Below are 27568 nucleotides of genomic sequence, written 5' to 3' on the forward strand. Positions count from 1 at the left end.
ACAGAGGGTTGCTCGATAAAGAGAGATCATAATATTTTTATTAGCATAATTCATCGCACAAATATTTAATTTAATGTTTAATTGTTAGGTCAACATGTGATGCTCTTGTATGTGTGGTACAAGCTACATTCAATTCTATATTTAGCCAGCAGCAGCTGTTGTAAGTTTGAGTGCGTTCAGTTTGCCTGCGGCGACGATAGAAATTACACATGACAAGTAATACGCTGCATTAAAATTTTGGTTTCGCATGAACTTTTCATCATCCGAGGCCCAGTGATACCAAGGAAGGCTTAAATAAAATATGGTCTTACCTACAGCAGAGTTAGGAGTTGTTTAAAATCATTAAAGAGGTAGACAATAAAATTCAACATAATGTTGATGCGGAGCTCCAGTTGATACTCTAAAAAAATCATGAAAACGAATTCCGAGTGGTTTCGTTGGCCTTCGTCTTATCTCATATTTATCGAACGTCTTCCAAAAATCTACAAAGCAAAGGAAGTTTCTGATTTCAATATCCCTTTCCATTCATGTTTTTTATTGTTATAATCAAATAACGCAGCACTTACCCGTTTTTAAACCAATATATTGAGCCTTTATAAGTTATTCTTTACCCCTCAACTGTTTATTGATAATTTTTTTCTTCCTTTGCCTCTGGCTGCAAGGGCTTAAAAGTCGCGCGCACGTTGGATGAAATATCGATTCGAAAACTTTAGCACGGAGGACATGGCTGCAGGTTGGAAAGCAATACGGGCCGTCTTAATAGATTTGAGTGGTACCGTACATATAGAAAATGACATAATACCTGGATCCATAGCAGCTTTGGAGAGGTACTATTAAATTCATGAAGATAGAATAAGAGGAGATAACTGTTGTCTTTTAAACCGAATTTTAAATTAATGATTGGCACTATACTGTTTTCTTTTCTTAACCGGTATATCTTTTCCTTGAAGATTACGAAAATCAGGACTCGCCCTTCGTTTTGTTACGAACACCACAAAAGAATCCAGGTCTCTGCTTCTTTCTCGCCTCACCACATTGGGGTTCAATATAAAACCCGAGGAAGTGTTCACATCACTTATCGCAGCCAGAACCTTAGTGGAAACACTGAAAGTAAGGCCGCTTCTCTTCCTCGAAGATGAAGCACTTGAGGACTTCAGCGGAATAGATTCAACTAATCCCAATGCAGTTGTTGTTGGTTTAGCTCCGTCTATGTTTCAATATAAGCACTTAAATGAGGCTTTTCGGTAAGAACGAATTTCGTCTCATCTACAACCAGCACAGTTACATGTAAGAAGACGTTCATCGAACTGGTTTAAATGCTAATTCCGATATCCCTTATACTTTTCCAGCCTTCTGCAAGATGGTGCTCAATTAATAGCCATACACAAGAGTAAATATTACCGTCGAGCAGATGGTTTGGCTCTGGGACCAGGACCTTTTGTAGAATGCTTAGAATATGCATCAGGGCAGAAATCTCGTGTAGTGGGTAAACCGGCCCCCGACTTCTTCTACACTGCCCTCTCAGATATTGGTGTGAAGCCAGAGGAAGCGGTAATGGTCGGAGATGTAAGTAAAGAGTGGAAACATTTTGAAAAATACTTTACATTACATTCTCACAATTCCATCTTAAACATCTTGGCTAGTAAAAATTAAGTGCAGTGATGAAAAGGTGAAAATTGCAGCCATTTATAAAACAATATTACTGAGAGCTAACAATTGGCCAGAGTAATTAACGGGCAACATATCAATTTTCAAGCATTTTGATTTGGTGAAGTGGTTAAATGAAAAATTTGTCCTAAAAGTCCGTGCGATTGGGATGGGATAAAAATCGATGTAATAAAATGAAGGTTATGAGTTTCTCGAAAAATAGGAAACCTAAGTTGAACATTAAAGTTGGAAGGTATAAACTAAATCAGGTAAAAAAAGGATGTTTATTCAGTAAATATTTTGGATGCATATGGTGAACATAGTAGGGGCATGCATGAAAAAGATTTGTATTAGGCAAAGATGTCTTAACCAAAGAGTTGTTGATGAGGACCTTGTATTGGACTTACTGTGCTGTACTGTAATGTATTTTGACACAAGCATCACTTCTTGACTGACATGAATGCTAGAATATATTTCCATAAGTTTTCTAGAAGCAAACTAACTCTAGGGGTATGGTCTAGGAATGATGATCATTAGAAAAGTTAAACGATTCGCAGTTGCTGTGATTACAGTGTGAGGAAATCCTTTGATTACTTACTGAAAAACCTTGAAGATTTTGACTGTTTATACGTTTGAAAAATTTCAAGCTGCGGCATTTGAATATTATCAAGGTATTTTAATTAGGAGGAGAGATAGTCCAGTGTATAAAGAGTGTAGAGCTATCTATCAGTGGGCCTGGGTTTGATTTTGGTTGACATCCATGGGGTGCAACCAGTTTCACAATTGTTTGAGCACCAGATCTTTCAAGGAAACCATCAGCAGCATGGGGAAAGGAACTGCCCCTACCTTCCCTGATATGTGAATTTCTCACTGTTGAGCTTAGTATTAGGCAAGCCTTTAGGTTAATTACTGTTGGTTTTTGGTGGTTGCAGTAATAAATTTTTAAAATTTAATTTTTAAATTTAAATATAAGTTCAGAAGAGTGCTGTAATAAAACAAAACTTTGTTGCTACAACTGATAAATTTGTGATTAAAATAAGGGTTTTCTTTCACAACGACTAGGATGTTCAACTAGATGTAGGCGGTGCCCTGGCTGCCGGCCTGCATGGGTTACTTGTTCGGACCGGAAAGTACAGGGAAGGGGATGAGAATAAACTTGAGCCTGCCCTTGATCCATCTTATGTGGTGGCTGACTTCCCTGCTGCTGTGGACCTCATTCTCAAGAGTTTGGGTTCCCACACTGCATAGCTCATTTATTTGACTCACATGTTATAAAAAACAATAAAAATTACTAATTATCCCACAGTAATTGACATAAGATTGTCAATATCAAATTCAAAATTCTTTCAAATTACTCATGAAAGAGCAAGAACTTGATTTATAACAATGCCTGAAGTTGAAGCACTTCCAGTGCAGTTTTCAACTTACTAGCACCCAAAGTGTGAAGCAAATTTAATTGCATTTTCGTTTACTTCTTTAGAATGTACGTTCATTTGCTATTTTGTAAAATTGGGTTTAAATATAGAACACAGACTATGACTACATTCTTTAAATTTTCAAATGGTAAGTAATCATGTTTTGGAGGAATGAAGGCAGATTAAGTGAATTTGAACTGCACCTTGCTTCATCAGTCATCAAGTGAAGTTGATGGTAAAAATTAATATCCCTGTTGAAAATATATATTGTTCATTTGTTCGTCCGGAAAATAAGTGTACTGAGCTCAGGAAAAAAAAATATTACACTTTTACATATCTTAAGCTAATATTCCTCAAAATAGGACCCTTGTGAGTCGATACACTTGTTCCAGCGGCATTCCCATTCCTGGAACGCTCCCGCAAAGGCATCATCGGGAACCTCTCGAAGACTCGTCGTCGACCTCTTCTCTGCCCTCCACGAACATCTTGTGCCACCGAAAGATCATGTTTCTGGACATGACTCCCCGAAAGCCTGGTTAATCATACCGACAGTTTCGGTAGATGATTTCCCAAGCTTTACCGCAAATTTGATGGAATAACGCTGCTCCAAAAACTTCGGCATCGCGTTCCGTGACGTGGGTCGAGCGTGGAGGTTCACGTTAACAAAGCTCCTCACTACACCACAGCTCAGAGCCGACTGCCTTTTTCAGCGTCGCTTGCCAACATACCCCCCTCCAATCGCAGCCCGTCAGAGCGGTGCACTTAAGTTACGTAAGTACACTTATTTTCCGGACGAACCCTGTATTATAATTGGTTTTTGGAGGAACTAATTGCAGTTTGCATTGGCACCATATTTGCAGAACATGTGGAAATATTTTTTGAAAGTTAACGTTGAAAGTTAACACAGAAAGTTAAGTGGAGCAATATGCCTGAAAGATTTACTGCCTACGTGACAATCATTTGCCCTGTACAAACTCAATACATCGGTGGCTCTCCTATAATATTCGAATGTGAATAAGTGTATCAAGGTTTGAAAATTATCCCAGTGTTCAACAGTTGATGCAGTCATTGATCTTTGTGACTGCAAATACTGGCATTGCTGTTATGTAGTTTATGTATGGATATTATTTTGTCCAAAATTGTTTTATATAGCTTGAGTTAAATATTATGTCGAGTTTTAGATAGTATTTCATCCTTAATAGATGCTCAAAATACTATTGATTCTATAAAATGTCATTAACACCCAAGGAAATACACTGCTGAAATGGACAACTTTATCAAAGTTATTGGTGCATCCATGTTGGAAAAAAAACTTAATTCGTAATTCTCATGAATTAATGTGACATAACAGTGCAATAGGGGGGATAATCTAATTTTGATTTTATTTTGCAATGTTGGTTGTTTTCATAATAGATACTGGCATTATATTGGAAGGCAGGACCACAATGAGAAATTATGGCAGTCTTTTACAATCCAATATTTGAAAAACATTTTCCCATGTACAATTTTTGACCTACTGAAATACTGTATGGTCCTAATAGTTATCCCTACGACAGAAAAAAACTTATGTTTTCTAAAATCTCTTTCTTTCTGGCTCTTGTGATAATTATACACTTTCATTCCAGTTCCTCCAGTAAACCCATTTGGTTCATCTCATCATATTGTACTTTTTCACATATGCTGTGGCTGTTATTTGAGCTGAATTAAATTTCTATGCATAAACATTTGTGCACTGTACTCCTTGGCTGGATGACGCTTGATAATTAGTTTATTCCCTCAATGTCTTACCATTGAATAGATTTAATTATTCAACCAAAATGCAAGAATGAAAAGGTGTGAAACTAGAACAATTTGTGCTTTATGGTTATTATGTGTAATAACTTATATTTTTTATTGAGAAGATTAAGTTGTCTTTACCAAAGGCTGTTGTATAAACTATTAGTCTTACTCCATAGATGACATTGTGTGGAAATATTTGGCTTATCATTGATTTTACCAATGCTTTGAATTGGGCAATGTATATTCTATTAGTTACGGTAATAATGCCAGAAAATAATGCACCTTCATCTCTTGTACTGTGATATAACAACAAAATGAAGAGGTATTATCAAGACTTAGAGCCAAATTGAATTTTAAATTTTTGATGTAAATACATATTTACTTAAAATAAAGTGAAATCATACCCCATCAACTTTTTTTTTCCATTGACTGACTGAGGGACATTTATGAGAAATGTGAGTACTCGTGGCTATAGTTAATGGAAAAATTTATTTTGAAACAAAAATTTATTCATGAGTAATGTGTTAGATTTAAAAAATAAATTGGTTTAGTTATAAGCTGGCTAACATAGAAACTCATGATGAAATCAACGGATACTGCGCTTTAAACAGAACTGTAAACCAGTTTATTTTTTAACATTTATTCAGGGCAAAATTATATTTACAGGGGTACATTTTTAATCCAAATAATAGTGACAATATCATATGTTGCAACATCAGTATTTATTATTGAAGACAAAATCAAGAAGCAAACTATAATATTTAGGTTGTATGAAATATTAGTCTGTATTTTAATAAAACGTTTTCAATAAATGTGACATTTCGTACATGCTGAATATTACATAACAAGCTACTCATTTGGACAGCATTCTCCTCTTTACATGTATAAATATAGACATTTTTTACTCTTCCTTGTGAACTTAAAGTACATAAAAAACTAAATAAACTTCACAAGATCAGCTAAGGATACGAATACATCCTTAGATCCATTAAGACAAAGACACCTATCAAAGCCTTTTCTGCATTGCCAAGAATTAGTAGTCATCCTGAATATAGAATTCAATTTTATTTGAATATGGAGTTGTTTTTCTCAAATAGACAGCAACAGAACAAAAATATGATCTCGGTGAGATTCTAACACCTCAAATTTAGGCAAAATTTTTTAACTATCATTTTAGAAAAATAGTTCACCATAGTGGAATGCTATTAATAAGAGTGGCACTTAAAGTATTTTTGTAACACCCTGTTTTGTTTGCAAAAAGAATCTAGAAGGCACTTGAGAGGACTTTTATGACAAATGGGTTTTATCAACTTGTTTTTGCATTTCAGTTAATTCTCTCTCTCTGAAGTACAGGTACCAACAAAATTTGGAAACTGTATAAATTGATGGAAAAGTCATATCTGGAATAAATGGTGTAAAGGGAAGATTTTTTTTAAACTATGTATAAGTTAATAAAATATAATTTAAAATCATTTTGAGATTGGGTTATTTTAAGGTTTTCTTGACAAGTGGGGGCAAAACTCCCTCTGCACCAATGACTTGACAAGTCATGAAATTTATACTTCCAAGATGGAAGAGGGGGGAAATGGTTTACACTATGCCAGCTGTGCCTCCTGGGAAGATCTAGTACCCAGAAACAGTTTTAATCACGAGAAGACTGGCTAAATGTTACACAAATTGGCGACAAAAATTTCGTATCCACTAAGATAACACATGACCTTAATTTGTAAATTCTTGAAATTATCAATGTAAGATGAAATATTTAACACTAGCAGTTTATTAGCTAAAAACTCAGTATGTATACAGTTGGTATAATGGCAGGAGAATTATAATCCCAAAGCATTACCATTTGGTTGATTAAAGTTCTACCACTTGCAATGATATTATCCAGGTATACAAGGTTTACAGCTGACCATAACCCTAAATCCACTACCCTTACATTTAGGCTATGCCCAAAAATATATCTTTATATGATACTTCAGACATTCTGTTTGGTGATGGTTGTTATAAATCTGGTATTAAGGCTTCCCCTGAAACTCATTCTGATGAAAATTCATAAAAGGGAAACCCATAAAATTAATAATTTGACATCATTTTTCAAAATAGTGGAACCTATGCCAATGACCCAGCAGCACCTAATCATAGGTGCCAGAGGTAACTTGAGGATGACAGGCACAACTTAATATATTAACTACATATATGAGTGCAACACTAGCATAATTGGAATATTTCTACTTCTTTGTCATATTGCTAAGCAAGATCAAAAATGTTAAGGGAAACAGGCATCCAGGGCAGCTGCTATAACCTCATGTCAATCATCCTTGAGGTGGTTAGCAAAAGTAGACTATAAAATTTGAAGACGTTAGTTTTCAACATAAATAACTGCAGCATGCAGTCATTGATGTTGCTACACTGACTGGTGTTTGGAATCATCTCCTACATGTAGTAATTTCTGTTTTAGTCCCAAAAAATGTTAGTTTATGGCATTTCAATATCTCTTGTCTTTATTGTAAGAGTTCATCATTATTAAATGGCATGAACATTTTTCAAATAACACTATATTAATTCCAGTTTTAACTTGTTTATAATAAGACAAGCTTATCCACTCAGCATTCCATCAAATCACACTATTCTAGGGCAATGGATCTTGATCATTTACACTTTACAAATTTTTAAAAGAAATATGTTAACCTTAATACAGAAGAAGAATGAATAAGATTCCCTGAAGAAGATCAAAAATACAAAAATTGTTAGATTCTTTAAAATAGATACTTTTAAATTATGCATAAATACTTTTGTATTTCCAGAAATATCTGAAAGGTGTTGCTCAGGAGAGAAAGTAATTTTGCAAAATAAATAAAGATGGTCAACTGTGCATTGTAACAAAATTTAACAATTTCAGAACATAATTGGTTTTTAAATAAAAAATGAGTTATCAACACATTTCCCAATATGTCCCTCCAAATGTAACAAGTGATTTTGATTGACATTGAAAATGTTCCATCATGAAAAACAAGGCCTTCCACGAGTTCCCCATGCCATAATCGGTATAATTTTGAACGTTCAAAAAATTCATGTTAAAAATTTTTTAAATTGCACATAACCTGGTCAGTTTTACTGCATCGCTAACTATTAGTACGTCAATTGTGGTAGCAAACCATCAAATCAAGGTTGTAGGACAAGAACATTTCGTACATCTTGGGTAGAAATTACACAGTGGCACTATCACAAGACAGATATTAATTTTAAATTGCATAGTAATAAAAATAATTAGCTACATAATCATTGTGATTACACGTCGACAATTTGTTTGCCCCATGAAATATATTTTATCATTACCTAATACTGTCATGCTTCTGACATTGGCTTGAACCGACCACACCAAAATGCTGCTTCAGCCAAAACATCTGCACATCCATCGCCACATTTCAACAAAAACTCTCTTTTTACAGTGCACCTACACTAAGATCTTACAATAAATTAAATCAAGATTATGTAGTACATATTTTCCCTGGATTACAACAATATCAAGGATACATAGGAATTTGATGTCAGAAAAGTGAACAGGTGATCGACTATAAAATGCTAGTGTATATGGAAAACAAATAATAGTTCATTCGATTGTCCTGTATGTTTTATGCCAGGCATATAACCTCATGTACCTATGTGTAGGGGAGATCACCTATTTTCGGAAAGAGTACATCTTTTGAATTTACGGAACGCTACATTCATTTCTTCGGGGGCGATTTCCACTATATTCCACCCAGGGTAAGTGAAGCATTAACTCCATTGATTTCAAAAAACACCATACCACAGAAACATACCACTACTGCTAAGAAGGAAAACAGATTAGACAGCTCAGCAACTGGTACCAGGATGGCCGTCATTGCTACTACCGAAGTTGAAACAATGGAAGTTTGGTTAAACTTTAACAGTTTCTTTGCATTCGGGCTTAACTTTCCAACTGATACCCAATCCCTGGTGCGTAGACTCAGATGCTTCACACACGAGTATCTATACACTACAGAAATAGCTTAAACAATGACGAAAATGGGTATCTCCCTTAGTGTTTCCAATAGTGTCTCAACTCTACGATTAAGCATTTAAAACTTTCCCGTTTTTACATATCATTGACAACTTTCAGAAAAACATTTGTGCGTATAATTCACTTTATATTTAATTGGTATAACACGAAAAAATGGCGAAACAATAAATATATAATGTTAAGAAGAATAAAACAAAATTACCTACGTACGAAGATACTCGTAATATTTCAATAACTTTTTAATGTCGAACTGAAAAACTACTAAGCGTGAATTTCTCTATTTCTTTTTCATTAGAGAATTCTGCTTTATCAATTTTTGACATTTTACTCCCGGTGTAGCGCAGCCAGTGCTTCCTGAAAAGCAAATCAATTTAGGTTACCGATACGCTAGTGGTAACAAGTTTCCCGAAAAAATTCAGTTTGATTGACAAGTTTGAATACACGTTCATCCATTAGTAATGTTTAATGCGCTTACATTTCCTCTATTTCCTTTGGGGGGCCTTCCATATGCCCTTGCACAGTGCCTTTATGGGTGTTCATACACCATCCCCGAAGGCCAAGTTCTGTACCTTTTAACACTGTGTTCTTAAAAAATAATGTTGATATTATAATAATAAGCAAGAGGGGAAAGAACAGGCAAGTAGGGAGTCATTAAGTAATGTAAGGTATCTTTCGGGTAAAACTAACCTTTCTAAAGAATACACCTGAAAGGAGAAAAACCAGAATCAATAGTTTCCTCAATTTACGATGCCGCCACACTTAGCAGTACAGTAGAACTTTACCTTGTACTTTGCCGAAGACTTCAAAGTCGACGGATAACATGACATCACTCATATCACAATTCGTTTCTAAAACTAACGCAAATATGCAAAGTAAAATTAATATATTCCCATAGAAACCACAAACGATCCGGCCCGGATCATTTGTACGCAAGGTCGATTTCATTTGTACGGCCGGCTGTATTATAGTTCCTATTTCTGACATCAGAGAGCTCTTCTGTTGTCGTATTTGGTCTGCTGGAATCAAAACATCAACCGAAGGAAACTTTCTCCAAGAACAGTCAGTGCAGAGATGCCAGGGATTGGACATGAAATGGGAGGTTGAGTCTGAATGTGAATAGGCTGTTGAAGTTTTACCAAACTCTTCCGTTGTTTCAACTTTGATAATGATAGTAGCAATGACGGCCATGCTTGTGTCAGTTGCTGAGCTGTCTAATATGTTTTCGTTCTTAGCAGTAGTGGTATGTTTCTGTGGAATGGTGATTTTTGTAATTAGGTAAGAATTGCGCTTCTAAGTGATTCTTATACGGGTTACAAGTGATTTGTGATATGCTTCAATCTCACGAAATGACACACATACGCAAGGTTGTGCAATTGCGTCATTCGCGTGTAGTTCTTGTGTTGTGATCTCCCGTTGTTTATCGAACAATTGTGCTTTATTTGTGACGTTCAAACATGAAAAAATTAATCATCAATCTTCGCGAATAATGTTTTTTACAGGAATATGATGGTCTTCAGGTTTCACGGGGATGAAATAATGTTCGGCGGCAGTGTTCATCCAATTCAGCCTCAAATACCACAGATGAAGATGATGCGGGTCCATATCCCTTTTACTTTCAAACTGCAAGAATCTTCGAAGTCGTGTTACACTGGTATGTACATTTTACACATACTTCTCACTATCTCACTTATTTCGGGGTTTTGCAACTTTTTTATTCCTATCTGATGTGCTGTTGCCATAACCTCAACATTGTTTATGTAGAAATACACGTCATAATCTATCGAGTAATTTCCAAACTCTGACCAATAGTAATTATTTTAATTTCAGTCCTTGAGACTTAAGAGGTGATGTTGACGTTTGGGTACCCTCTCTTGGCTTTTTATTGAGCCCTGTCTCTGTAATCCCAGTATGGTAATGTCCATAATATGGGCACCTAAGGGTCCATTATATGTCGTATTGGTTTTGCTAATCCGCCCTTGCATTCAATTTGCTTTTAAACGCGTGGTATCCCATTAATGAATTATATGTTTTGTCCAATTTTTTAACTGTGTTGTTTTTGAACTCGTCTACTATCGCAGCAAATATTATATTTTATTTCTTTGGTCAATATGCCACACATTTTTTGTGCGATATTGTATCTGATATAAATGAAGAAGAGAGTAGAAGAGTACCAGAGGTGTGTGTGGTGGCATCAAATGTGGTAGTGGACTGTCAAATGTTTGTGAAAAATGTTTGAATTTGAAGAATTCGAATATATGCAGGAATAGAGACATTGGCATCTATTTGCGAAGCTGATTGGGTAATTATTCTTTTATATGGGTAATTTAGGGAAGATGGTGTTCACCACTCCCTGTAAATTTGCTAGACATAATGGGACCTATGTATTTTCATAATAATTGTAAGAGATTTTCCTTCGTTTACAAGTTTCTTGAACATGTGTCTCTCTGGGATCTAAGCACCTCTCCTGATTTGATTCAGCTCCATTTGTTCACAATAGCTATTGGCCAATTTACGAACAACCCATAGTAATCAATTTGCGAATGGGAAGAAGCATGCCTCTACTTTATATGCTGCGCCTCTGGTCACTTATCGTCCTTCCAAATTTAGCTTGTGACAATCTGGCAGCATAGGAGAGAATTTATCTCAAAATACGATTAAAATACTTGCTTCAATAATGCGACGCTTGTAAGTACTCAGGTCATGTTGCATAGAATTTCCTATACGTTTCCTTTTTTTAATGTGTGGAATTCTAGGAGCGTACTAAATGCATATGTTTACTCAGTCGTTAGAATACAGTTGTATAATTCCAAATATTCACCTTACAAAGAATATTTGGGTAGAATTGTAAAGTGAAATAATTTTGAATGTTCCTTAGCAGCGGTGGATGAAATTTTCGAAACCTCTGATAATTCAGAGAAATAGGTACGGGCCAATGTTGCTCATTTTCAGCTCTTTCATTGCTACAATATGAGATTTTGAACTTTTCCTTACTGGTAATCTTAATTTTATATTAAATACATTTTACTGGTTCCCTCATAATGAGTGCCTATTAATGATAATTTGTTATAACCAAACGGAATCAGTCACACCCGTGGCATTTACACAACTCCTATTCTTCATTTTAAATACATTTATTCAATGATGAAAACGCACAGGTTTTTTCTGGGCATATATTTATTATTTATTGGTAGCGTATCGTTGGAGGTAGTTTTGTATGGTGGAAGATTTAACAACGCTAAGTGTCTTTGTCTTCTGAACATATGTGATGAAATGCAAATAACCGCGGGGATGATGAACACATTGTAAAACACCCAAAAATCCATGTAAGTTATGAACCATGGATTATAGTACCGTAAAATTACTGTAAAAATAAATTTGATTGGCAGTGCATGTTAAATATGCTGAGGATAATAGTCTAGATAGGACCAATGCATCACAGTTTGAATTCATAAGGTTTGTAAACATTTTTGGACGATTATTTTAAATTTTGGGAGTGAATCATTTAAAAAATCAGCCTACGTTTTTCATGATAAGTGCTTCGTTGGGCTACGTTCTTCAAAGGCAGCTTGTTATTGGTCCTTGAGATTATTTTATTTGGATTGCAGTATGGAGCCCTTTTCATATTCTCTCACCCCATCTCCCCCACCCATTCGCATTACATTATCAGCTGGCCCCACCACCGCCTGCAACGGCACGGAATATATTTTTACGAGCCGTGCGCTTAGTTGTACCTCGGCAACTTGGCGCACCTCCGCCTGCCCTCCGGGATTTCTCGCCCGCCCTCCGGGATTTCTCGCCCGCCCCACCCCTCCCGACTTTATCTCGGCCGGCGGCGCGAAGCCGCTTTCTTCCGAGTCGCGGCGGTCGCGACGAGTTTTCTACAAATTGCGATCGCCAGTTTCTCTTCCATGCCGGTGTTCACGAGAAACTGGCGTTTTCTTTTTAAGACTCCTCCGGCATTCGCGGGTCTCATCAAGTTTTTTTTTCCGAGGGAAGTAGCACCCGAACCTCCTTGTCCATCCTCTATCGCCATTGTATCCTGAAGAAAAACTTGAGTTTTGGGAAAAATTTCCCGCCCATTCCGATTTGTTTCTATGAGATCACCTGCCTAGAGATTGTTACGTGAATATGAGTATTTCGGTGACCTCTTATGAGTGTGTGTGTTGGGACTTTTGGGTGAAACGTTCAATTAGTAATCGAAGGGCACGGGGTTCAAATCCCGGTTATATGAATCCTGGTCTGACCTGCTGATTGATTTCATTTAAACGATTCCCTGGGATAGTACCAGAGGTTTTATGGGTGCTTCCTTGGGAACGTCCAGAACTATGCCCTGCACGTGACCTGGGTTTAAACATGACGGGGTGTCCAACGTCGACTTAAAACCGACCTTAGGGTTGATTAAAGCGGTGATGGTGTATATTAATAGATTTAGAGCTCACTAGTTTTACAGTCAATTAGATGTTTCGATTTCAGTTTCAATTAATGAATTACGGTCAAAGCGTACTTTCTCACATGTAGGTTCGAAACGAATCCTTATTATTGAAAAGTGGTTGCTTTTTTGTTTATCGATGTGAATATCTAACGTACTGTGTTTGCAACAAAATGCAGGGCATTTTGCTTTGTGTTATTTTAATGCCTTCGCTTTCAATTAGGCATTACTATCCCCGCAGTACGCATTCTAGTTTTAAGTTTATTTTTGTTAGTATGTGTGGCAAAATGTGCTTTTGCAATTTCCTCGCGCGCACGTTTTGGGTTGCTATTTGCGGTTCAGGACACTTAAGGTTCAATTGCGCACATGAAACGGGCGTAATTGGGGAATTTAAAAAATACAGTCAATTGAATAAAATTTATTCCTTCGACGCGCCGTTTTCTGTGATCGGTCGACCCCTGCGGTGATGCTTTGTCTGCCCCACGTGCTTACGCGAAGGTTGCGGGTTCTTATCTCCCCCAGTGTTTTTTTCTTAGCGTATGGCACGTTGTTACTGAACATATGATTATTATCGCCTTTGGGGTCATCACGCGAACATTAACCTTAGAGTAATTCCAAATGTGTATATTTTTTAGCGGGAGTCTACCGGGTTAGGGTAGTTTTTTGGCGAACCCTGGAATCACTCACTTACTGCTGTACTCCTTAAGTCATATCCAACATTAATTAAAATTTCTTAAACCCGGTAGTGCATATTGCAATAACTCGTTCTCCGACTCTGCACACTTTCTATCTCCCGTAATTCCATCCAAAATACCCATTTTTTTCCTCCTGACGCCTCGCTTCCGCAGCATTATTCCCCGCCTCTGTTACCGTCTTCAATATTCAATTGCCTCTTCATCATCTCCTGCGTCCACTCTTATCAAAATCCGTACATAATGTTTCGGAAGTGAAATCAGCTGATGCCGCACAAGGTTTTTTGTGGAGAGAGTTGTGTACCCCGGTGCTTATTGAATTACGCGGATGGCTGGTTTCGAGAAATCATTGCGTTAAAAGAAATCGCATGAAAATGAATTGATTGGCAATCTCAACTGGCTATATAAGTATCAAGTGAAGTCGAATTCGCGCGGCCCAACCGAATGGCAGCACATAAACTGCACCAACTCCTGCAGTTGGTCGCATTGTTCAACGTTACTATTCGCATTAAATTGCCTCATCAATCGTTCCAGTTTCACCTCCGGTGCAATTAACTTGTGTGCCTTGTTAATTTTGATTATTTTTTTAATCCGTGGCGGCTAATGCGTGTAAGATCGCCCTGAACGACGACCATCTCCATTCTCTAATCATAGCCGGAAGTGTTTAGTTCCAGGGGGTTTGACGATTTGGCTGACGATGCAGGTCGCGGTGTATAAAGAATAAGTGGCGAAAATATTATCGTGCTTATTTCCCCATGTTGTCTCATAGTTGTCGTGGCCATTCAACTCAATATGCCTCGAAATTCCGGCAAAAAGCAGTGAAACATGCTTACACGAAGGCAGACATAGGAATCGTACATCTAAGAAACTGCAGGAGAAGCCGCAACAGTAACTTTAAACGGAGTCATCCGCTAATGCGTATTGCAATTCAGCAATATCAAAGTGTACATAAATAATCATTCGTCTTGACAGAATCTTTTCCCTTCAAAAGCCTCCAAAATTTTCAGTTTAAGAACTTTTTTCGGTGGCCTAACTGGCTAAAATACTCGGATGGATATTGAGGGATCTGGGTTCGAATCCCTGTCAAGACGAATGATTATTATGCTTCGAAATTGTTGCATGAAAAGTTTTCTTTTGAAATGAGACTCGAAAGAAAGACGGAATCCGTAAAACGCTGGCAAGAAGAATTCAGCGTATTTTGTATGCATGAGTGAACCGCATTTGAATCCGATGAAAGCGGAAAGAAAATTCGAGACAAACATTTTCAGCTAGTTCGGGGATTGGTGTTAACGTAATCAGAAACTGCGATCGTGGACCCCTTTAAATTGCTTCTTTATCTGAACTGTTATGTTTTTAAAGTTAATTTATTTCATTTGAAGATATGTCATGTTGTACAATTTTGAAAGGACGTCCATTCCATTTATTCAATACGCCTAAGATGGAAAATTTGCACATCCCGGAAAAATTACATGCTCCATTGCGATTTCGCCTGTGGTAGGCTTTGCTATTGTCATGCTTGGAGAGGAAACTAACTATTCAGTGTAAGGGTTTAGGTCGTATGAAATTCGTAAATTTTGACCCAAGTTCAATTTTTTCCGGTACTGGGGTTCTATTAGAAGAGTATTCGATTGGCCGTCCAAAGGGCCAATTGGTTAGGGTTTCGATCAGTGAACGATTAAAACGTAAAAACAATAGAGCAGTATTTTATATGACCGTTGAAAATTATAACATTTAGTCCTAAACTTCTGAGGTCGTACTACGCAAGTGTAATATTTTTCGAATTTCGGTATTTTCTTCCTTTTTTTGTCTTCCTAAATTGTTTTCTTCGATCACTCGGCATCCCCATTACTCTCAGTGCATTCGTTTTTTCAGTCTTAACCGAATATCGCAAAGAGATGCACAAACATGCGGCGAACGAAAATTCCCGCGGAATAATCTCAGAGCACCCACGTCATAAAATTTCACACGTTGATCGCCGCGACCAAATTTTCAATTTTAATTCTTACCAGATTACCACGAGCACAGCAATATCAAAATAAGGGTTGTCAGGTCTTCAAATTCGCTGCTTTGCAAATTAATCTTCTAGGTTCCCATAATCGGATATGTTGAATACGAATCAGGTTGTGTTAAAAATCTTGCTGGAGTGAGCTGTACGGATGGAACAAATCCACCCATCCGTCTCCAAATCCATTTCTCAAGAGATGCCATTCTACGTCCTTCTTCTCTCCTCGAGGTCAAAGTTACAGAACCCTGCGTTTTTCATAAAAAAAATTGCCAAAAAAAATCTTTTCTTTGCGCTCGTATTTGTGAATTTTAGCGGGCGGTCTCTTTGTATACTAATCCTAATGCCAACTATACCTTGGCTGTTTTCGTCCATTATTTTTCCCAATCAATTTAATCGACGGAAATGCGTCCGCAAATTCAATTTAAGGCGAATGTCTTTCTTAACTTCGATAAGGATAAATGTTTTCATAATTCTCCGACACCCCAGGTCATAAACGTTATTTATCGTGCGATCAATGACACCGATTTGTTTTTGACCCTTCGTTTATACTTGTAATATATTGAATCACAAATATGCATTAGGATTTGGCGATCTGTGTTCGAAGCAAATTGCCTAGAAGCGACCAAACTACGCCTGCCGCCGGCAAATTCTCTTCAGTGAGGCAGGGGTTAATCCCTGATTCATAGCTTCTAATTATGGAGCTCTTTCTCTCCGAATCAGGTGCTGATCATGTCCCGTCACTGGATGTCAGTCACTCTATTACCAAATCGGAAGAGGTGATGAATGTCATCATAAATCGATGTGAAATCTTCGAAGAGTAAACCCACAATTGAACTGTTTCCATTGACATAATTATTAGTCCAAACAAGAGCGCTATTTACTTTGATTTTATGGGAAAGTTTTCAGGATTCCGGTTGTCGGTTTTTAAAAACAAAAGGCAACCTAAAGTATCAGGAAATAGCAGACAATTTTCTGACCGTACGAGAGTGTTTCATTTTCATATTTCTCAAATAGTATACGAGTATGTTGACATTGTTTTCTTGCAATAATATACCAGCTATTCAATACGTCTGGGAAGCTTCAATTGCTTTCGTATGTCATTCGTGGAATACTCTGTGCAAGGTTATATATCGGAGTTAGGAAGACGGAAGCTAAACCTCAAAATGTTTTTATTTCGTCATAACACAAACTGAGGGAGCCACTGCGTATTCGATTGAAACTCGAATACTTTTATTCATAAACTGTATTAATATCACGAAGTGTCTCCGTGAGAAAGGTAAACAAATGTATTCAAAATTAGAAAATAAACTAATCGCTTTTCTCGTCGTTAATTTCCTGCTGAGGAAATGTCGAACTTGTTCGAAAACCTTGCTAAGTTTTAGTTGAAATATTATCTTAACATCCTCCATAGGTTAATAATTTCAACTAAGTGAATACTTCAGTTACGTCTTGACGGAAGACTGTGACTCATCTCGAATTCTTTAGTAGGGGAGATTGCCAAGTTGGTAATATTTAGTATCGTAGTCTTCTACGGTTGAGCAAGGCATTAGGGTAAGAGATAGATTCCCAAAGCTGTTTTGGGATTTAGAACTATAAAATTGTATATTTCATATCCATTGAAATGCTATCAGTAATATGGTCGATACAGCCGTATGCTTTGTAATTTTTATGAGCTCTCACATTCAGTCTTAAATATTTACCATCGATAGGTTTGTATTTCCTTTAATTATACGTTAGACAAATTTTAATTCATTGAAATTTACACGATGTTCTCAATATCAAGTTTTCCCACCTTTCTCGGTTTCACAGTCCGGCAAAAATCCTTGCCCACCGACTGAAAGGATCTCGTAATTTAAACAAGATAAACTACTTGCGGTAGGAATTAGATCCGTCCAAGAAACTCTTGGTTGCATTAATTTACATCTCAATTTGAAGTAAAAGATTTATGTTAACTCTACTTAACTTCTAATGTCAAAAAGGGCTTTATTGGAGTTCCCAGTAGTTTACTGCTAACGTATATGAATCTCTTTTCTCCAGGGTTCCGAATTTCAGAATTACCCCCAGGGGACAACTATGAGGACGTACAGAGCTCCGAGTGAATATTTCTTGCGGACTCTATTGGCAATTGAATTGAAATTGAATATGCAAAATTTCGTAATAAAAAGTCAATTATACTGAATAATGAAATATAATTTAGCATATTGAGCGGAGTAAGTGTATTTACTTATGCATTCTTTGTTTACTATACATTGTGGGCACTTACTGATGAATAGTAGTATTCATGTCCGTAGGCTGGACGTCCTTGAAGGTCCGGCTCAAAGGGCGGCACTTCCCACTCTTTTCAATTGGCTGATAGCGCGTAAATGTCTGGGTGTCACGTGGTTAAACCACCAGGGTGACTTTTGTAATTTTTGTTTGTGTATTCCCGTTCTGTTTAATTGTCGCGTCCATTAGGATAGTCAACGGTTCAATTAACGTTGCATTTTTGTCATAAAGCTCCTTTAAGTGCTCCTGGGCTATAATTAAATATATTTTCTAAAGTTGTAAAGGGAATTACATAAATGGAAGGTTAAATCCGAAGAGAAGATATAAATAGAAAGGCATACCCGGGCGCGAGTGGTCTTTTGCAAATTCTTCCCGGTCTTCGTGAAGGTTTTTTCTCTGAAGGAATTTCGATTGAGGTTGAAGAATTTCTGGTTTTCCATGTTTAGGTTAGGATATATTGGTATCGTGTTTTTATGTTACTAACAGAAATATTCTTCCACGCGGCAAACTTGACGCGAAGATTCGGCTAATTAGTTAAAGGATCATTCCTTTTTCTACACGCACCCCATTCCTACGAGTGTAATGCACTGGGAATTATTGTACTACTTGGGCACTACTATATATGCGACTGCCAAAAATGCTTTAAAAATGTCGCTGGAATTTTAAGAGGTCTTTCCTTTTTCAGCATACATTTATCGTATTTATTGAGAAATCAGATCCGAAGAGTTTACCCAACCAACCGCTGTAATCAACCCGAAGTTTGATTTTATAGGCGAGGGGTAGAGCTCACCTGATACTTAGCCCAATACGGCGTGTGAATTTCACACATCAGGGTGGGTGTTGGGGCAATACCTTTCCCTGCCCCGCCTGCGGTTTACCAGGAACTGGTACTCGCAAAATCTTACAGCTTTGGTGAAGCTGGGGGTGACCCAGATCACACATCAGGGTGGGGAGGGAGGCAATACCTTTCCCTGCCCAGCCTGCGGTTCCCGGGAACGACGCATCGAAAATCTTACCGTTTGGATGAAGCTGGAGGTGACCGGAGGCGTCACCTGGAATCGAACCTAGGCTCTCCGGCCAGTTGTCCCGTGCTCTACCCACTCGACTATCCTCCTAAAATGGTTTGGCCCACGATAAATCTCGGTCGAAATAAACGAATTTGACCCTGAGTTTTTTTTTCTAAACTTTTAACTCCTACCCCTTTTTTTCCTTGAGCTGCGAAATTTTTGCACTAATTTATTATTCATACCAGTGAATATGTTGTTGGTGTTCGGTCAATAAGGTCGATAAGTCCATGGTAATAGTTCATCTGCCATTTCTCCGAATCTTTTCCCCGATATTTGTTTTTCATTACCGCGAGGTACAATCGAGAGAAAGAAAGGATAAGAGCATCAATTCGCACGTACCTGGATTTTTTTAATGCTTCCTCCCTCTCTCCCCCTTCCTTATCCCCCTCTCCATCATATTTCCCAGCCCCACCTCGGACTCCCCAGCTCTCCGTGGAAAGTGAATGTCCCCCCTCCCGGTTGAGGAAGTCCACGGTTGATCCCTCGGCGGATGGGTAGGGGATGTCACGTGATCCACGCCCCATCCGCTTATTCCATATGACCTGTCGTTTCCGTGGGAAACAGTCCTCTCGGCGGCGAACACCACACGAGACAAACAAATACGATTGCCGCCAGCTCGTGCCGTACCTAGGTGTCTCGACATTTTCCGTCACCTGCTACTCATAATTAGTCCTTGGCTTTGCTCTTCATATCTCTCCCCCCGTTGTTTCCCTCATTTATTATCTTCAGTAAGACATTGTGCCTCAGGATATGTCCAATTAGTTTCCCTCTTCCCTTCTTATGAAGTTTTCTCCTCTTTTAAGTAATTCTCCATTTGTTATTATAAATAGCCGTTTCATTTCTTTATCCTTCGGGAGCACCACATTTTCGACCTTCAATATAATTTCCTGTGCCGTCTCCATTGTCTGAAATCAGATATTTTTTAAAGAATCAAAAAAGTATTTTGTATTCCATTAATTATTGGTTCACAAACTGGGGCGTTCCTTCATATTTTAAAACTAATTGCTGAAATGTTTTTCAGGTTTAAATGAGGTTTTTACGCGTACTTTGCGTCGTGTTGTATGTCAAAAAGGGGTCCTTCAATGAACAGGGAATGTGATTGCTAAGTCCGATGAAATCTATTTTGCATGGAATCGGTGTACCCCCTCCTTCCCATGTACTGTTTATTCGTCACGGCTCTGCATCCAGTTCTCCCATCAGTTGACCGTTTCATTCCTTAATTTTTTCTCCTTTTGCACTACTGACATTAATTCTTTCCTTAATTGTCCTTGGCCTTAATCTTCGGCGCTAATCAATCTTTATTATTCCAACGACGTTTTTCTTAAACTGCCGTCTTCCCTCAAAATGTGTCCGATAAGGATATTCCTTCCTCCCACTCTTCACTGAACTTTATCTTTAGCTCTTTAAAATCTGTTTAGCTCTCCATCGTTCTCATTTGCTACAACATTTCCAATGTTTCCTGTCTTTGATTTTATGATATTTTTATGTTTACTTAGTATTATATATTTATTCATCAAATTAGTATTTCTGATGTTTGTTAATGTGCTATGTCCTTATCTATTCCCTTGTACTCTAGAAAATAATAAGAATTTGTTCCGGTGATATGTGTAGGTGGGAATAAGTGGCAGGTTTGAAAAAATCAATTTAATGGTATTTTTTAGCAAATTTACGATCTAGCCTACAACTAGAGTTTTACTTCACTTCAACTCGTCGCAAAAAATAATCTCAATAGTTGGTAGTATAAAATCTCATACCTTACTGATAATCTTTTTGATTTACAATTGGCGCCTCTAAGTGGACCTGTGGACACGTTTAAAGCGAATCGATGCCAGTTCTTGCGGATTCAGGAGACAGGATCTTTAAGTAATGCATAGAATACAAAGATCATTTATAGTTAACGTAATAATTATAAGGCATATTTCTTCCTCTCCTCCTTCTATGGTGTATTCTTTAGAATTTAAAAATTGCTTGGATGTAACGGGGTATCTTTTGTGTTTATTTTGGTCAGAAAAATCCTCTGAAAGAAAACCATTGGTTTTTTTGGCGCTGAAACCGGACATGTGTTAATCCCTATTGGGAAAAATGTTGCCCCCTTTCTTAATCGTAATTCATTGCGTATTTTTCTTCCCCTTGCATTGCTCGACTTTCTCCACTTTCTGCTCACTTTCTGCAGTTAAATTCGCGCGCGCACATACACACAGGGAATTGCGAACTGGTCTTACTGGAAGTGGACTGTGACTTGAGTTTTTTATTCTCTTGTAGATTGCATTCGGAAATTTGTGATGTCGTAGTAAAAGGAGTGATGTCACGGTCTCGTTACTCTATTCCTGTTGTTCGCATTCATCACTTCCTTCTTAATAGTGCTGATTTGTTCACTATGGTGGACATTTATGTTTCATGCTGTTAATCTTGCTGGGAATCCATTTTAGAATGACGCGAAATCAATTTTTTTTGCCGTGGACCAGCAAGTTTTCTGATTATGCCACAATTGAAATTAACAAGTTAACCTCTATTAACTGCCGATAGGTTTTCTCAGCCGAGGTAAAATGCTCACAATCGCCATTCAATTCAGAAACAGTCCGCGGGAGCGTTCAGTAGTTTTCTTTAGTATGATTAATTTTTTATCGCCAATGTTCTCCTTTTTTTGCTTGAAGATCTTTCATTAGTCGGATACAATTCAATGGTAATTATTTCATTGTTCAGAGACAGACCACGGCAGCGAATGATATTGCCATTCATTTTGTTTAAGTAGCCGTTTCCTAACGATATACATTGTCATTAAAGTAAAAGGAAAACAAAGCTATTGTCTTCTAAGCCAGGCCTAGACTTCAAACTCCGAACACACGGATATTCTGGCAAAAAAATCAGATCCGAGCAAAAGCTCAGGTACATTAATGGAGAGAGAACTCCAGTATTACGCAAGGTTTGTGTATCGTTCAGTTTATAGTTCCGAAAAGGAGGGAAAGTTTTACGTCACGTGGACTTTTGGCATCCTTCTACCTATCCATCTCCCCCTCCCCGAAACCTCCCTCCCGTTATATGTCATCGCGAGAATCGGATCGGTATCAATTATAGGAAGCTCACTAATAATTCCAACCAGCAATTGGTTAGAAAACTTGTTGTCAGGCGAAATACTACTCTATTATGAAAGAATGATATTTCGAGGCATCGAATTTGAGAACTTTTCATGTTTAGTTTTCTTTGGCGCATCATAAATATTACACCGAAGGCAAGCGTTGGGATATTAGCATCAGAAAAATAATTAATGAAGGCAACGCCTCAACATATGAAGAATGAGAAGAATGTAATGAAAAAGGTCGGTGCTAGGAGTTAAGGGGATCAGTTTTAAGAATGAAAAGATTGTGAGGGATCAGCATAGTTTGGAGAGACGCTGCAACCCAATCCTAGGATTGATAACCTACCATGATGAACGCCTCGATATGTGCTCATGTGGTATCTCCTTAACGCGATTAGATGATGATATGGGAAATGTCAATTTTAGTTGTTTTTAACAAAAAGAGGAACTCGCCAGCAAAGCCCAACTGATTGCTCAAATGTTAGTTTGAAAGGTATTTTTTTTTCTTTCGTCGAGACGCTCTTCGCAGCACCTCCACCCAGCCCGAAGGAACCACCGAGTGAGATGTGTTAACCTAGTGATGGCAAGTGGGAAAGCGAAAGTACATGTAGAAATGAATTGGCTAGTCGTTAGGGGAATTGCGTGGAGATTACGTCAGGCCAATCCTGAGGTCGACGGCCGGTTCTTTGATGAATGAATTCAATCTACTTTTTAAGTCGTCGTAAAGACGGTTATTTATTTTTATTTCGTGTCATAATTGCATTTTATTTTTCTCAACTGGATTTTTTATTGCGCGTGATTCGAATCCAGGTGCGCGATGTTCTATCTGTGATGTGATAATGAATAAGCGACATGGAATTTGAGTTACAATCTTTCTGGGTACGAAAATTATCCGCCGGTGAAATTGTTTTCCCCTCCAAAACGCTTTTGTATATTTTTTTATGAATTTAATGTTAAGCAGTTGTAGTTGACTTTCAAATTCGTTGATGCGTTTAATCTAGGCTTGCCAGTTAGCAATTGATAATAGTTTTTATCCTTCTTGCTGGATAATGTAATTTAGTAATGTCCTTTGTTTCAAGGGACTAATCTGCCTCAGTAATGCCATATCCTTCGTCACGTCGTATTTCTCTAGGAGACAGAAGTGAATCACAAATTACATTTTGTTCGTCTGTTTATATTCCTATTGGTGTAGGAAAAATAATTTCTCGTATTGGCGTGCTTCCACTGCGGTAGTTCTTTCAGTCAAGTGTTGGCTCGTAATGTTTCCATGAATGAGACCGCGTAGGACTGTATGGATTGCACTGTTGATCACTGAGATCATGGTAATGGTAGTGTTTAGATTGTGATGAGTAGTTTCGTCATTAAATTGTGTGTATTACCAAATGTATGAACATGTCTTAGTTTCATTCAAGTTAAGACAATATTAAACTGATTGGAAGGTTTATTAAATCAATTATTGTCGTATTCGTTGTGTACATCGTTCAATTTCGCCTATCCTAAAATCTATGTACAATTATTTCTGAACCCTTTAACTTATTCCTATAAAACGTTTAATTAATTCATTTTCAGCTTCAAACTCTGCACCCAAACAAATTACTGAACACATATGATGGAAATGGTTTCCTGTTTAATTTTCACGTTCTTTCTCGGGGTTTTTATTTGAATTTACGCAAGTGTGCACTTTTTCATTGGAATTATTTTCTTTGCCTTTGCTTAGTCAAATCTGGCGCCGATAATGGCCATATTATTTTAGTATCTAATTTAGAGGAAATGGATTACTTTATACCTTCATTGATCAAAGTATATTTTTACACTCTACACGCTACAAAATATACGTTATCAATCAACTCTGGTATCTTTTGCTTTAATAAAAAATTTCAATCGTTGAAGTTTTTGTATAACATTAGATAATAAAACTGTTTTTTGGGCAGGGTTGTAACCGAGAAATTCCCTCCCTATCCCTGAGTTTAATTCGTTACTTACAAAGCTTGATGCAATTATCTGTCGCGGTTGTCATTTTTCATCTCCCGTGTTTGCAGGAAGATAGCGCTTGGTTTTTAATGTGGAATCTGGTACGGGGTCCGGTTACGGAATGACAGCATGATCGATATACCTTCCGGAATAAATGCAAATTATGTCAAATGAGTTGAATGAAAACGCATAGGGAATAATTATAACCCTCCGTTCCTTGGCGAGGCCTCAATTAGAAGCTCAGGGAAGATGAATGTTGGACAAAGCGTTGTAAAAGATCGCAGTCATAGTAATTACATAGTTGATTTAACCAAATTACTTAATGAAAATCCACAAAAGTCAAAGTAATCATAATGGTTTCAAGGTTATTTTGTAAGTTGCTCCTGATGGCCAATGCTTAATGCTATCGGTCACGAGACTCTTAGTCATATAACGGGGTGATATTCAGGTGTAGAGTGATATTTCATCCGCTCCTTTGGAGTGTATAACTTGAATAATATTTATTTCCGTGCATTTTTAATGAATGCGAACCCTTATATTTTTTTAGTATTTTATTCAAGAATACGTAGACTACAGTTGGTGCAACATTCGTGAAATCGGTGTTAAATTCTTAACATTATTTTGCGGTCTGCTCGAATTTTTATTTTCTCTGCATATCGTAATAGCCGAGGATAAAAGTCTGGTATTGATGTTTGCGTATGAATTCATCGATCATATTTCTACAGGGGACGATATGAGCCTTATTGCGCACCCCAGAGGGAAACCGGAAAATATACGCGTATTTATAATTGATTAGGCGCACTAGGAGTCCAAAGGCTCCTGCCTTAGGCCTTCTGGAGTATTGCTCTGCGATATTCATGTTCTAATGCTGAACTTCGGCAAAAATTGATTATCGAGGTGGCAACGAAAGTAAAGATCATTTTGGGACAAATCGTCCAAGTTGATAATATTTAACATATTGCTATTTATGAGGCATCCTTAATATTAACAATAAGACCATGATAAAAATGTAATCATATCGACGGCAACTGTCATTTTGATCTTATAGATAGATATATGATTTGGTTTGTAAAGCCATTATCGTCAATAGGTTATTATCTACACATCCTGTATACTCTATTAATGGATTCTTTCAAATTCTCCTTATCGATCTGGTTGATATGAAATTTTCGAACATGTGTCGAGAATTCATATCGCACGAGTTTCCTCTGCCCAAGGCTCGGTTTATTTGTTCACGAGACGGCGAAACTCGCGAACTTCCTTCGAGAAGCTCCCTCTTCATCTGCCCGGAAGGGATGTCTTCTTCCGAGGCGTGTGCTGCGGCAGCGGCTCCCTCTCTCTCTCGCGTGGAATTTTCCGGAAAAACCATCTTCCGTCACCTTAGCCTTCCCCCTCTCCACTGGCCGTCATATCTACCTACGTCCCCTTCTCTCTCCATCATCCCCTTTCTCAGTATTCTCTGCAACTTCCCCCCCCCCTTCGGTCCTTCGACCCGCGGGGTGACCTTGTCCCGCGTCGTTTGGACAGAATCTACCGATACTTGGCCAAGTCGTAGCCAAGAGGCCTGCATCTATCCGGCGGAAAGGGGGACAGGGAACGGGTGGCCTCCCGGCCGAGTTGGAAAGCAATATAAAGATAAATATATTATATATATATATATATATATATATATATATATATATATATATATATATATTCATTCACATGGAAATAGATGTAAGGTAAAAAGATAGGAACACACATAAAGGACGAACACAGGAGAGGTGGGGAAGGCGGAATAGAGCTGACCACAAGCGCAAAAATGTTACCTTGACCGGGACAAATATTGCTGCGCTTGTGATCTGCTCGATTCCGCCTTCTCCACCTCTCCTGTGTCCGTTCCTTTTCCTAATATCTATTCGTGTTTGAATGGTTGTGTGTGTATATATATAAATATATATATATATATATATATATATTCATATTATATATTATTATAGAGCCATATATATTATTATATATATGGCGCTATTTCCTGATAAAGCCTAATTACACAAGCTCAATTCTTGTCACCGAAGAGAACACTTAAAAATTCTCCCGATTTTTCCATGGAGATATTCACACGTCGAAGAGCCATTCATTCACATAAAACGAAGAACCGTCCGCAGAAACTGAATATGGCGGAAGAAATTACTTTCGTATTTAGTTGGTGTGTGCAATGAATTGCGTGTTTTGGAGATATGTGGTTTTATTCCGACACGACAGGATTCGTTAAAATGTATGTATTACATACGATCCATGTTAATGGTTTCGCTTGAGTTGTTGATGCCGTGATTGATGGGATGGAGTAAAGAAGGGAATAGGATTTGTAGACAGCATGCAGGTAGGTGGAAAGTGCGAAGAACCGAAGAAGCAAGTTATGGGGACAAATGATGACGTTCACGGCTAACGGAGTAATTCTTATTTTTCATCCTAAGCTTACCTTTAATAGATGCAAAATATGATTTCAGACGATGAGAGGGCATTTGAAAGCGACTCGAGGTTTTTTAGAGAATTTAGACGGACTATGTTAAATAATATTTCCATAATTCATAACTTTTCGCGGCTTAAGGGAATATTAATTTTATATGGTCAGTCTAAAAAGAGGCTGTAAGAAGATCAATTTATCCTTTCCGTGACTCATTTAGGTCTAAATAATGCTTATTGTTTTTTTAAATCGACATTTATGTCTACGTGATTGGAGAAAACCTTTCAATCAATACGTATAAGTAGATTTATGAGTTAAGAGATGAAAAGGTAAGATTATAATCTGCCATACATGTTGAAACAGGTGTAAATACAGATAATTGATTTGTTTGGGTTATACGGTGCTTCCAAAATATTGAAAATTTGAATTATATGAAAATTTCTTGTGGAATTCTCCACGTGACATGCCATTAAAACATTTTCACCAGGATCAATCGGTCATAATACGAGTGCATGTTCAAATATTGGATTAGAAACGTCAGCGAATGTACGAAGTAATATAAAGCAATTTTAAAACGCAAAATGACCGCTCAGGACTGATAGATTACATGTTTCTTGAAATACTCCGTGGTGCGTCTTAAGCTATCGTCAATCGATGTTGCATAGTGTTTTATGCCATCGACATCCTGGGCCAAGACTATTGTAGAGGTCCGAGTCACACGAAAGTCGGTA

The 27568-nt window shown here is 37.6% G+C and overlaps 3 protein-coding genes across 6 annotated transcripts in view; 2 read left to right on the top strand and 1 right to left on the bottom strand.

Annotated features, from left to right (window-relative positions):
* The first annotated feature begins 723 nt into the window (after positions 1 to 723).
* On the top strand, positions 724 to 5249 carry LOC139692938 (haloacid dehalogenase-like hydrolase domain-containing protein 2). The gene is made up of 4 exons (XM_071591262.1): positions 724 to 827; positions 951 to 1244; positions 1350 to 1566; positions 2710 to 5249. Exons 1-4 carry the CDS (start codon positions 724 to 726, stop codon positions 2893 to 2895), a joined length of 801 nt encoding a protein of 266 aa, XP_071447363.1. The 3' UTR covers positions 2896 to 5249.
* A 216-nt stretch (positions 5250 to 5465) lies between these two features.
* Positions 5466 to 9834, bottom strand: LOC139692939 (acylphosphatase-1-like). Its single transcript, XM_071591263.1, has 4 exons — positions 9669 to 9834; positions 9574 to 9590; positions 9362 to 9471; positions 5466 to 9240 (listed from the first exon to the last, which is right to left on the bottom strand). Exons 1-4 carry the CDS (start codon positions 9829 to 9831, stop codon positions 9126 to 9128), a joined length of 405 nt encoding a protein of 134 aa, XP_071447364.1. The 5' UTR covers positions 9832 to 9834; the 3' UTR covers positions 5466 to 9125.
* A 64-nt stretch (positions 9835 to 9898) lies between these two features.
* Positions 9899 to 27568, top strand: part of LOC139692940 (cell growth regulator with RING finger domain protein 1-like) — a 292822-nt gene continuing 275152 nt past the window's right edge. For all 4 annotated transcript variants that reach the window (XM_071591264.1, XM_071591265.1, XM_071591266.1 and 1 more), the window contains exons 1-2: positions 9899 to 10161; positions 10386 to 10537. In XM_071591264.1, coding sequence (XP_071447365.1) covers positions 10052 to 10161; positions 10386 to 10537 — 262 coding nt within the window. In that variant the 5' untranslated portion in view covers positions 9899 to 10051. The remainder of the gene's footprint in view (positions 10162 to 10385; positions 10538 to 27568) is intronic.

The sequence above is a fragment of the Hetaerina americana genome, unplaced genomic scaffold (assembly GCF_022747635.1).
Source record: "Hetaerina americana unplaced genomic scaffold, ioHetAmer1.1.p SCAF_44, whole genome shotgun sequence".
Lineage (NCBI taxonomy): Eukaryota > Metazoa > Arthropoda > Insecta > Odonata > Calopterygidae > Hetaerina > Hetaerina americana.